Here is a 13,266-nt window from a genome sequence, read left to right as displayed (position 1 = left end):
CGTGCAAGTTGTATTTATCTATGAAATTCCACTAGAGAAAATTTTATCAGTTTTTTTTTAAAATTGTATGTAATTAACAATGTATTTCTGCCTATGAATTTTCCCTTACCAAGAAAGGAATGTTTTCTCTTCAATATTTTGACGTAGACAAAGTTGTGTTGTGTAACTTTAGATTGAACATTTAAAAATTGTACGAATAAGATTATAAGTGTTGTATTCTACAAGTCTAACTTGTAATAAAAGATATTCATAACTTATACCAAATTGAAAATACACTTAAATAAGACAAAACTAGTGAAATTGTTAGACTTAATTAATATTTGGTTGCTGACTTATTCACTTGTAATAGGTAGAGTATTTAAATTATTTGTCTATATGATATATACGTAGATAAGATTGCATAAAAAACAGTTGTAGGATTTCTTAGTAGTTGCAAATACTGTTATTTTCAACATTTATCTAATTAGATACGTTGGTGATTTAGTTTTAAATTTTATTTCTTTCAAGACATTTTTATTGATATATTGTTGGTCTTAGGTAAAGTTTTTTTTTTTGGTTATTTAAAAATTTGCTAATTTTAAACTTTTGGAAAATTCAAGTCACTTTCTAGAATCTTGGATAAAATTTGATATTCAGTAAAATTAGTAAATATTCATGCCTAAAATATACTTAAAAGAAAACATTTATGATTATCATAGTTGTTATTTATCTATTTTATATTAATTTTCTAGTCATAGCACTTAAGAGTAGTTATTTGTTTTTGTAAGTGTTATAAAATAAAGACTTTTGTATAACACAAACTAAAGTATTGAAATTATTTCAATCTGTATAATACTAAACTATTGGTTCAACTAATGACTAAATGAAATCAACTTAGTAAAACTTTTATGAATATAACTTAGTTAATTAAAATATTAAAATATCATCATGTTTAGTTTAATCAGTGATTAAATTAAGACAAATTGAATAAAAATTTGTTATTATGTCGATATCTTTAATTAATCTAAATGACCTTGACAAGAAAATAGAGAGATTTTCAATATTCAATTTGAAAAATATTTACGAAATATATAATATTATTATCTGCCATATACGAAACAAAAAACAAATATTTTTGTAGTGTAATTTATTTTCTATATCCAACACATTATTTTCAACATTTCTCAAAAACTTTGAAACAACAATGAATTTATTATCATCAACATGTAAAGATATTGTTGAGTACAAACAAAGTCTAACATCAAATAAAAGAAAAGATGCATATGAGTTTATATACACAAAAGATGCCTCCATTACTAAGAGGTTTTTTGGAGTGATATCGAAAATCAAATCCGTGAAGACTTGACTCAAAACAAAGAATATTTTATCAAAAGATATAACTCGTCCAATATACCCAAAAGAAAAATATGTTATTAAAAGTATTTCTATTAACTATACTTTCTTTTTCACCATTCAACACATCTTAATATCTTCCTCTTTAAACCAAGTTACTTCCACAAATCTTAATGTCTTAATACCAGTATAGAAAAGAATCTTATCCAAATTAAAAACGTGACCTTCTTCCAATCTAATACCTAAATATTTCCACTTAATGTTCACTATTATTGTTATAAAATCTTAACAAAATTAAATTTAAAATACCATTATCATATAACAACAAAATGGGTAAGAGAAAACCACCATCATTCATCACAATAATGCCTAACTAGATTTAAGAAGCACTATACCATATCACATTACATTCAAACACAGTTTTGTGGTGCTCGTCCCTTTTAACTTCTCTTGTATTATTCTCGTGTCCTATACTTTTTTTAACCCACAACAACTCTCAATAAAAGAATCAATTCAAAAAACAAAAAAATGTTTAATATTTTTTTTGTCTCTATATTTAAATACATAATTTAATATATTTTTATTTATTTCTTATTGAATGTGGTTGTTATATATATTTTTTTAAAAGTTAATTTGATCCATTCTGTTTTCTTTCATTTTTTTTATAATAAACACTTAAAAAAGATAGATAATTATATTAACTTATACTATCTCATAATTTTTTAAAGGATTTCAGTGTTGATCTAACAAAAAATAATACATTCAGTTTTTTAAAAAATATAAAAACATTAAAAAATTGAATTCTTCCTTTATATATTAGAAAAAAATATTATTAAGGAAAAAAATTACATTACTCTAGGCCGAGTGGATTCAGTGTCTTTGATGTACCGTGCAGTTGAAGCACTGTGAACCGCTGATTGTATACATGCTTCAGATCTTGCCACATGTCCTTCAAATATAAGTAACGGTCAATGCACTTCTCTCCTCCTGGAACACCCACAAAATAATCAGCAGAACAATCGTACATTTGCATTTGATTTTAAAACACAGCAACTAAATTATTACATTTTTCAACTGAAAATGTAGAATTTCTCCGAGAAGATCATGAGATTGACTTCGACGTGATAAAATGAGAGTATTTGTAGGTAAAAAGTATCTAAGGACACATGGCAAAATCTGAAGCATTTATGTAAAATCAAATGGTTCATAGTGTCTCAATTGCATGGTGAAGTTTCTGGGTTAAAGTCACTGAATTACTCCCTACTATCTCTCCTGTTATTTGCAGTCATGCCTTTTCTTTCACTTCCCCTGTGTTCATTCATTCTTCCCTCCTAATCTTTTGATTATTTCACCACTTTCCCAAACAGCAAAACCCTAGATTCTCTATTTCGTTTAATTCTCTGAGTTCTGCACCCAAAAGGCAGAATATACTCAAAATTTCCCGAAGTTTCATTTTTTTTTCTTTCAATCACATCGGCGTCTCAGTTCTCTGATCACCTTATTTCTTGAACTGTTTCTGCCGTTTTTCTTTTTCATAAACCCCAATTCTTTCACGTGGGTCTGTGGAAAATTGGCATCTTTAGTCACGAATGGGTATGGCCTAGTTCTATTCACCATTTTCCTTTTCCACATTTTCCCCTAAATCGGTTGAATTTTCATTATTGTTGGTTTATCTTGAGGTGAGAAGTTTTTTTTTTCTGTTGCCAATCAGTTTGCAGTTACAGCAACAATGTCAGATGACATGCTCATTCATTTCTCGTCCAACTCTTCAAACCAATCCGATCATTCTCTGCCTACAAAGATTGCAAAGTTGGAAGCTCGTATGGTTGGTAAGGGTTCCTCAACCTCTTCTCAGCAACCAGGTTGGTCCTCTGTGTCTGTTCCTTCGGCTGGGAAATTTGTTCGAGCTGTTGAAAATTCGGCTGAAGCATCCACTTCAAGTGATTCTGATGATGATGTAAGTTTAATCCTTATTCAGTGCGTGGGTTTGGTACTTTGACTGCACTTGGGAGAACTATTACTTTTAGGTTTTGGCTTTGTTCTTTTGTTGCTCGGGATTTTCAATGTTAATTTTTGATTTTCAATGTTAATTTTTGTAGCTTCTTTTTGTTTATTTTGGTGGTTTATTGCTTGAGTATTTATCTATGGTTTAGGATATAATGTATGTAGGCGGTATGTTTTGTGTTCGTTGCCGCCATTTCTATGTTGATGATTTAGTAATCTGGATAACTGGTAGATGTAAGGAAACATTTTTCTATGATAACTTCAATGATTAGATTATTGGTATCTTTGTATTTCTGTTCCAGAATGGTGGGGCATTCTTGATACAAGCCAACACATCGAAGCGACAAAAACTTCAAGAAGATGGCAACACTAGTGTTTTTGAAAGCGTTGAGGTTGGTTTTTATGATCTTTGATTTTATACAATAACTGCATCTGTTGTTGAAAATACAGCTATTTAAATTGCATCCTTTATAAACCTTCGGTATCTAGTATTTTGATGACTTTAACAGCCACGTGTAAAATGTGTACATTTTGTCTTAGAAACTGGTCATCTAGTGATTTCTAATCCAACAGAAAATAATTTACATATTAGGTTGTTACTGATGGAAGGCAAACTAGTTTGGATGCCGTGGAGACAAAAATGCACATTGAAATGAATAGAAAGAAACATGGTCGTGGAAGAGGGAGTTCTGGTTCGGGTAGAGGCCGGGGTTCCAGAGTTAATGATCAGACCAAAACACTAATTTCTTCTCCAACTGCTTTGACTTCAAATGGTCAGATCGACAATGTATACCATAAAGTATGCTCATTGCCATGAAATATTTGTTTCTGTAATTGTAATTTTTAAATTGTCCCTATTGGTTTTTTCTAAACTGGTCTTATTAATTATGATCCTATCTGTTGTCTATACATGATTGGAAGCATAGTTGCACACCCGTCTCTTCTTTAATTGATATTATGTAGTTCTGAGGTTTAAACTTCTTGGCTTGAAGGATTACAGCAGGAAGGATTGATTGTATCATCTATAGTCTGTAGCTGAAAGGAAATTTGATTGCATTGGTTTTGGGTGCCCTTTTTTGTTGCTTGTTTTTTTCAATGGTTACCAAGTATCAGTGTAATGTCCTATAAAGCACTCTTTTTTCTGTAATCTGCAATGCTTATTTGATATTGTTGTCTGGTTGCGTCTTCTTACCTGTTATGCAAATTGGAATCTTTTCTGATTCCTACGAATGGAAGGTTCATAAGTTTAGGAATGTCATATTGCTTAAGCAATTAATTTACATGTTAATAAGTTATTTTTCACTCCTTGGTTGTACCCTATAGAGCTTATATTTATTTGCAGGGTGGCAAACCCAGTGATCAGTTTCATAGTGATAATTGTATTTCATTAGAGGTATGACTTTTTTCCTAATTCCACTTGTAAAATGTGTGGCTTTATATGAAAACAAATAGAAGTTTGGTATGACTTCTTTCATTTCTACCTCCTTCCACCATATCCATGACATTGATGATGCTTTAACTCTTTATTGTTGTTTTATTAAGGTAGCATAAGCTTGTAATTTTCAAACTTTTTCTCATTTTATTTCATCGATATCTTAAATTAGGACGAGGTTGCATCTTTGCAAGCTAAAATTGTTGCTTTGGAGGAGGAATTGCGGAAATCAAAGCAAGAAGCAGTCGATTATCAGAATCTTACTCAGCAACTAGAAAAGGTATATGAATGCCATAGGCTTATCACAATCAGAAGAATGTTTTCCAAATCTTTAATTGTATCGAGTCTTGTGTGTTTTTTTTTTTTTTGGGGGGGGGTTGATTGACATACACAGCCTTACCCCTGCTAAGAAGGTTCTTTTCAGGATATAAACACAATGCCTCCAATAAGCTTACTGTTGTGCCGAGGTTTCCCTCCCAAATTTAAGTATGTCAATACGTATATGGCACTTAATTTGTTGTCAAAATCAATCATATGTCTTACATAAATCTCAGATTCAAAGATAAAGTCCAGACTTGAGTATAAAAAATTGATTCATGATACATTTCCACTAGAAGGTAAAGCTGGGCAATTGCTATTATGGCATCTTTGTACTTTATTTATTGTTCTTTGAAAAATAGTTGTTTTGACTTGAAATTAGTGTGTATTTTTTTGTTTGGTCATGCAGATTTGAACTTCTTTGTTGCAATCTCACAGCCAAACCAAATCACACTTAAATCTTCTGTTCAATTGCATTTTATAATAGTACCATAATAGCTGAGACAGTTTTTTTCATATACACGTTTTTTAAGAAGGTACACAGTTTGCAATTTTCTTATCTTTTGCTATTTTGGCCACACAGATCTAAACCGGGGCTGTTGTGGCTGAAAAATACTAGATGCTAGTGAAAAGGACCAAATCGTGTGATTCTATTTGCAATATGCATGATTTTGATACCATTGACTAATACTCCCAATTTTACGGACAAAATAACAAGGAATATATACTGAATTGCAAAAATATATTTTAATCTTAAGAGAATTGAGAATTATTGAAGTTGATGTGCTGATTTTCTGTTCTTATAGTGTTATTACTTGATTTTGGCACATGCAGGAAATGAAGGAGATGACTGATCATGAACAACAAATGAAGCCTAAGGTGTGATATTTTCAGCTTTGATTGCAATGATAGCTTTCTTCTTGAGTCTATCAAAACACTTCATCACTAATTATGTACCTTTATTTGAATAATGAGCACTGGCTGTCCTTACAGTACATGAAACTGAGTGCAGACACTAAATCTTGTCTGCTTGAATTCTTTATGCAAAAGTGAGCTAGAAATCTTGGACAGCTCATTGTTGATACACAATAAATGGGGCGATGCCAGGATCTGGCTTCTCTAAAAGCTATTTACTTTAGCAAGGATAATAAGCATTAAGTAATATGAATCATTGATGAGAAAATCAAGAGTTGATATTAAGTGCACATGTGTAGTAAATCATGCATGTGTTGGAATATTAAACAATTATTTTCTCAATGAGTAAGATTACTTTCTTAACGTTTACTCACTTTCCTGGAGTTAATCCCCATCACCTCCTCCCCCGCCCCCTTCCCAACAAAATAGTTAATTAGCATTCTTTGTATCATGCATCAATTAGGCAGCATATTCACATTTGATCTTTCTATTTTGCAGAGGATGAAAGTAATATCTGACTTGCTGATATCCGTTTCAAAAGCCGAAAGACAAGAAGCAAGACTAAAAGTACGACAAGACTCATTGAGACTTGGAAATGTTGGTGTAATCAGGTAGGCATGGAGCATTTTAAGAAATTACATAATTATCGATCCTGGATAACAGTGTGGAGCTGCTGACACCAAAACTGCTACAGTGGGGTAGTTGCTATTGTGAAAATTTAAAAATACAAGTTAATAATTTATACATATACATATATTTAATCAAAACTAGAGGCATTCATATTCTGGCAACAGAAATGAAACTGGGAAATTTTATTTCATATTATATCTTTTTTACTAAGTTTCTTATTAGTTAAATAATGAATTGTAGAGCTGGAACTGTCATATCTGAAACCTGGGAAGATGGTCAAGCTTTAAAGGATCTGAATGCCCAGCTTGTATGTCCCATTTCCTTTCTCTTTCTTCATGACTTTTCTTTTTAATTTTTGTACTGGAGATTATTACTGATTGTGATTAGTTTATCAGATTCAACTAGGATTTGTTGTGAGATTTGCTGATTTAGGAATCATTATAACACATTTTTTAGGATTCTGGTTCTTTCCTACTTGTCTGTGATCAATATCTTTCAATTTGATTGTTTCTGATTGAACGTTTCATATCCAATTAATTTGTCATTGTCTGAAGACCCACTGATGTTCAATTGTGCAGTGAAATTACATAGTTTTCGAAAACCCTAGATTATAAATACTACAAAACCTGAACTCTTTTGCTTCACTTTAGTGAATAAAATTATAGGATAGTGTTTTTGAAATGTTAAGTGTTTTTCTTCTCAGTATCTTTTGGCTATAACACTGGGTGTATACTGTTAATTTCACCTCAACTTCTATTTGTTATTTTTCTTTTGCAATTTAAATCTTGCCTATGTTGATAGTTACATTAGTGATACCAAGAATACTTTCTCCTTCTTATTCTTTGTTTTTCCCCCAGAAACAACTAGTAGAAACCAAGGAGGCAATAGAACGACAGCGCAAATTGTTTAAGAAAAAGCAATCTGGTAAATTCTGTTCATTTTCTCTTTCGGCACCTATCCTTGTAATATTGGGATAGAGTTTGATGGGACCAAATTTGGGACAGTTGTTATGACTTCCTCGTCCCATTCTTAGTTTATACCAGCCATTGGTATGAACATTCCATGCATGTTGTTAAATCTCTACGTTAGGTACTTTGTATATATTGAATTTCAATAACTTCGCTAGATATTATACAAATCATGATAAACCATATGCTCCTTAAGGATGTTGATAGGAACTTGGGTATTATGGGTGCCTAAGTCCCTCATTGAGTAGTATGGGATGTCTGGTGATGTATTTAAGTGTTTTGTTTACCCCCTTGATAGCTAGCCTTTGAGGGTGGGTTCCCCAAGTGATTGGTGTAAAGCGGGTTGCCTGTGTCTCAGGGGCAGTGCTATAGTAGGAACTTGAATATTATAGAGTTCCTAAGTCTCAAAGTAGAATGGAATACTCCGTGGAATATTTAAGTAATTGGTTCTTGCCCCTTAATCGAAAGGTTTTGAGGGTGGATTGCCTGAGTGCTGGTGTTGGAAACCCAAAGAATAGTTATAGTAGAAAGAACAATTCACACATAAAGGAATAAACCCCAGTATTATTGAATGACAAACTGTTAGGAATCTGAGAATAGGATCCTAACCGTATCTCTCTCGCACAGCAGAAAGAATCAAATAATGGGTATATTATTCTATGAAATGAATAAAGAGAACACGTGTAAGACGAGGGCCTAACTCTTCTCACCAGGTATTGAAACCGGTCTATACAAAGTATATGATTTTTCTCTCTCTAATCACAGTATAATGTGTTATTCCTTATATACCTATACTTCCCGCCTTTTTTCTCACCGCCTCACCGCTAAGGCAGTTAGGCCTTCTTTTTCTTCCTTCTTTTATAAACTATCCAACTCCTAACACAAACGAAAGGAAAATACAAAAATTAGATTCTGTCCACAGAGCCTAGCTCCAACCGAGAGCTATTGTTCCCTGCCCATAAACTTCCAATACCCAATGATACCCACTCTCGTGCCAGCTCATCATTCTCTCACCCTCCTATTCATCCACTCATACACTCTCCAAATAATGGGCTTGGGCCTACTATCCAATTGCCTGCTTGGGCTGCTGTCAGCTGGGGTACCTATCTGATATTCAAATGGACAGTTTGATATAAAAAGTATCTGTCACACAGTCACAAATCTCTCGACTATATGTTGTACTATATTACTCTGTTCCCTGTGTTAATAGTGTGTTTTGTTGTTGTCCTTCTCTGTTGAAGATAAGGGTGATGGGACAGATGCAGAGGTTGGATTGCCAGAAGATATTCTAATTCACGATGAAATTTACAAGTGTCGATTAGCTAGTCTTAAAAGAGTAAGTTGCTATTTCTGCTGGTCCAACTGTTTTCTTTCTTCTTTATGTTTCTAATAGCATGAAAATGTTCAGGAAGAGGAGATTGTTTTACGAGAGAGGGATCGGTATGAAATAGAGAAGGGGAGGTTAATTCGTGAGATGAAACGCATACGGGATGAAGATGGTTCACGGTTTAACAACTTTCAGATTCTAAATCATCGTTATGCTCTTCTTAACCTTCTTGGGAAGGGAGGATTCAGTGAGGTGTACAAGGTCAGATCAGAAATAATAGTCATTTGATCATATTGATATTGTTTTATCTGGAAAAATGCTAGCAAGACACTCTCTAAACACACTTTTATAAACTATTTATCATTGGCAAAATGATTAGATATCGCATTCTGTATCGACATTAACATTTCCACTAATGATTTTGTACTTTTCAATAAATTTTAACTCAAAGTGTGTTGCTATTCTACTCATTTGGGAAATATTATACACGGCTTTCAAAAACTAAGACCAGTGTCTGGATAGTTACATGGCCTACTTTGGCAGTTGTAAATAAATACCTTTTTGCAGTGATTTGAAGTAAGAAATTTCCAGCAGGCTTTCGATTTGGTGGACCATAGATATGTTGCTTGCAAACTTCATGGTTTAAATGCTCAATGGAGTGAAGAGAAGAAGCAGAGCTACATACGACATGCAATTCGGGAGTATAATATTCACAAGACTCTTGTACATCGTCACATTGTTCGTTTATGGGACATCTTTGAGATTGATCAGAACACGTTCTGCACTGTTCTAGAGTATTGTAGTGGTATATTATTTTATGAAGTTTATTATTTTTATTAATTTTACAGGCTCCAAATATTTCTTTGGAGCTTGAACCCGAATAAATTTGCTGTCTTTGTTTGATTTATTGTTTAATCTACCCTTTGCCCTTGACTTTCCTTAATTCTTCCAGGGAAAGATCTTGATGCTGTTCTTAAAGCAACGCCTATATTATCTGAGAGGGAGGCTAAGGTCATCATAGTTCAGATTTTTCAAGGTCTTATTTATATGAATAAAAGAACACAGAAAATTATCCATTATGATTTGAAGCCTGGAAATGTTCTGTTTGATGAACTTGGTGTTGCCAAAGTGACTGATTTTGGTCTTAGTAAGATAGTGGAGGATGATGTTGGATCCCAAGGTATGGAACTTACGTCCCAGGGAGCTGGAACATATTGGTAAGTGGTGGCAATCTTCGTTGGAATTCAAAATGTGAAGTATTTCAAATTTGTAGGTTTTAGGCTTTACTCTCCTCAATCTGGCTTAAACTTTGACACTCCTTTTTATGTTTACTTTAGATTCCAGTATTTTACTTTGGTAAAACCTCTTTATCCGCTCTTTTTCTTTTTTCAATTTGTAGGTATTTGCCTCCTGAATGCTTTGAGCTCAGCAAGACACCTCTTATATCATCAAAGGTCAATGACTTTCTAAGTTGTGAATACACAGATAATTCTTATTTTATATGCAAACAACCAACTCTTTGATTATCACGTTAAATATTTTTATCATTTGGCTCATATATTTTCCGACATGTTATGGAAGACAGGTTGATGTCTGGTCTGCTGGTATTTTGTATTATCAAATGCTCTTTGGCCGACGACCTTTCGGGCATCACCAAACCCAAGAGAGAATACTTCGTGAGGACACAATTATTAAGGCTCGGAAGGTTGACTTTCCTTCTAAACCTACCATTTCTAACGAGGCAAAGGTGAGTTGCACCCTTTTACTGATAATTTCTGTACATAGTTGATTGCTCTTTTTGCCTTGCGTAATTTTTTTTATTAAGGGTATTTTTCAAAATGAATGCCATGCACTTAGGTGCATTAAAAATTGCAGTAGAATTGTATCATCATACTTCTTAATAAAACTTCTGTTTTAACTTCTTAGCTTGCGCATTTTCCTTCATTTTGTTCTATTATTCAGTGATGGACACAACTATGCTTCTTCTAAGGTTGTATGTGTGTTATGTTCATTTTCACATAACCAAAGATTCAAACATATCCCACATGCAAGTGTAGGAACTAGGAAGGTTGTGGTTTCCTTTGAAGACCTCAATGCATACACTTTCTTATATCCGGTTTGCTGTAGAAATATTATAGTATCATGTACCTACTATCTACAATACTGTCAAACCTGACAATAGTCTGTGCTGTATGTACATCTTTTCTGTCAGGATTTTATCCGAAGGTGTCTAACATATAACCAGGCTGAGAGACCAGATGTGTTAACCATTGCTCAAGACCCATATCTCACTTTCTCAAAGAAGTAAATGGCATTCATTATTCAGACTCCCCAAAGTCGAAGGATCTCATCTTCTAATGTCAGTTACTGGTTCTGTTAAATTTTGTATACGTTGTAAAGATTTTGTAACCTTATCAAATGAGGCAGAGAAGGGGTTTTTCCCGGTCTGAAAGAAAGTTGTATTTGTTTTCATACATCATCTTTTGGTTTAAGATATGGGGTCACCAAAATGTATGTGTATTTGTTTTTGACCTTGAAACGGGTCAGGAAGTATACAAGAAAATGATTAAGCTTTTTGTTATTTTTTGACATTTTTGCTCCCAAAAATAGGATTGTAATGCATTTTTTAGTGGCTTCTTTAATCCTTTTTATTTTCTTACTAAAATAAAACAAAAGGATGTGGGGGCGTAATAGTTCGTGAAGATTCTTATATCTCTTTCAGGATTTGATTAGATGCGATGACAAAAATCTTTAAAAAAAAATGGATGGATTGTTAGCATAACTTAAGAAAAATCAAACAAAAGAAGCGATTTTAAAAATAAAATTTAGGTCTCTTACGTCCATTACGGGGAAGATGGTATTCATATTTTATAACTTTCGTTTTAAGTTAAATATGTGAAATTGATTTATGTATTTTTAAATAATTATTTTCTCTTTAAATTAAAGTATTTGTTATTTATTATTCTTTTGGAAAAGAATATTTATAAAATATTTACCCGAGAATGAAAATATGTTGATTTTGATACCAGAAGTTTTTAATCACTGGAAATTAGGAAAATCAAGGTTCCATACTTTTTTTTATAACTGATTATGACGAGAGTTGATTTTTATAAATATTTGAATATTTGTATATATACATACATGTTGACTATAAGATAATGTTTATCATTATCTATATATCAGTGGAAATATATGTGTATATGTATTTATATTTTCATTATCATAACAATAGTTATTTTTTTATTAAAATAAAAATAGTATTAGATTTTAAATGAAATATGTTCATAAAAAATAATTATAAAATAAATAATTTTACCATGGATAATTTTTATTATAAACAATTGAGTTTTAAAAAATTAAATATAAATTTTAAAGGATAAAATAATAACACGAGATATATTAATAAAATAAAATTGACAATAAGATGTGTATACTAATGTAAAATGTTTAAAAAGTATAAATATTTAAACAATTATATTTTTTAAAAAGTTTGTTATATCTAAATAATTTTTAAGTAATGAAATATTTTATATAAGATGACATTTATAATTACATATGTATCTAAATTTTTGTTATTATGTGATTAATAAGCGGGTGAGTTTAAATAAGATTTGTTTCAATTAAATTTATTTTAAAAGTGATCTTTAATTCATTCAGCTCAATGTATGTGTGAGAATAAGGATGTAGTTAGCAGAGAGAGTTGAGTCTTTATATTTAATTGGGCTTTATGTGGGCTAACCCAATTATTAGTTTAAAAATATAATAAAGAAGATGTGAAACTTAGAGAAAAGAGGAGTGTAACTCGAAATCTTCTTTTATGTCCTCTCCAACAAAATTGGAATTGAAAAAACACCAAATCTCCTTCTTTTACCCAATTTAGATTTTCTTCCATACTTTCACTGAAAAAGAAAGCTGAAGTATGAGTTGGAGGTATCATTGTTTAGGGTAAACTTCTTTCCTCTTTTCTTCTATTCTTACATCTCTTCAAAGACCTGCATACAAGTGTCTGGGTTTCATAACATTTGAAAGAATTGAGGTTTAGAAATTTTGTATATATATATATATATATATATATATATATATATATATATATATATATATATATATATATATATATATATATATATATATATATATATATATATATATATATATATATATATATATATATATATATATATATATATATATGAGAGTAAGTTGAAAGATTTTTCACATATATATATATATATATATATATATATATATATATATATATAAAAGGAAAACAACTACCAACTTAATATCTTTTTTTTTTATTTAAATTAGATTTTTGGAAATATTTTTGTTTTTAAAAATAT

At 31.4% G+C, this 13,266-nt stretch overlaps 1 protein-coding gene across 2 annotated transcripts; it reads left to right on the top strand.

The window, feature by feature from the left end:
* The first annotated feature begins 2,415 nt into the window (after window positions 1-2,415).
* Window positions 2,416-11,517, top strand: LOC108338342 (serine/threonine-protein kinase TOUSLED). Of its 2 annotated transcripts, XM_017575149.2 has the most exons (17): window positions 2,416-2,925; window positions 3,044-3,289; window positions 3,639-3,728; window positions 3,929-4,135; window positions 4,679-4,729; window positions 4,941-5,048; window positions 5,921-5,965; window positions 6,500-6,612; window positions 6,872-6,938; window positions 7,489-7,555; window positions 8,841-8,935; window positions 9,008-9,187; window positions 9,521-9,731; window positions 9,879-10,143; window positions 10,326-10,380; window positions 10,512-10,673; window positions 11,139-11,517. In XM_017575149.2, the coding sequence occupies exons 2-17, from the start codon at window positions 3,062-3,064 to the stop codon at window positions 11,232-11,234; spliced, it is 2,040 nt and encodes a 679-aa protein (XP_017430638.1). In that variant the 5' UTR covers window positions 2,416-2,925; window positions 3,044-3,061; the 3' UTR covers window positions 11,235-11,517. The 2 variants fall into 2 exon arrangements, with proteins under 2 accessions (XP_017430638.1, XP_017430639.1); XM_017575150.2 differs by lacking the exon at window positions 4,679-4,729 and having other exon boundaries at window positions 2,417-2,925.
* The last annotated feature ends 1,749 nt before the right edge of the window (window positions 11,518-13,266 follow it).

This window comes from Vigna angularis, chromosome 7 (assembly GCF_016808095.1).
Source record: "Vigna angularis cultivar LongXiaoDou No.4 chromosome 7, ASM1680809v1, whole genome shotgun sequence".
Taxonomy (NCBI): domain Eukaryota; kingdom Viridiplantae; phylum Streptophyta; class Magnoliopsida; order Fabales; family Fabaceae; genus Vigna; species Vigna angularis.
Note: the sequence above shows the minus strand (reverse complement) of the source record. Positions and strands in the feature narration are given on the sequence as shown.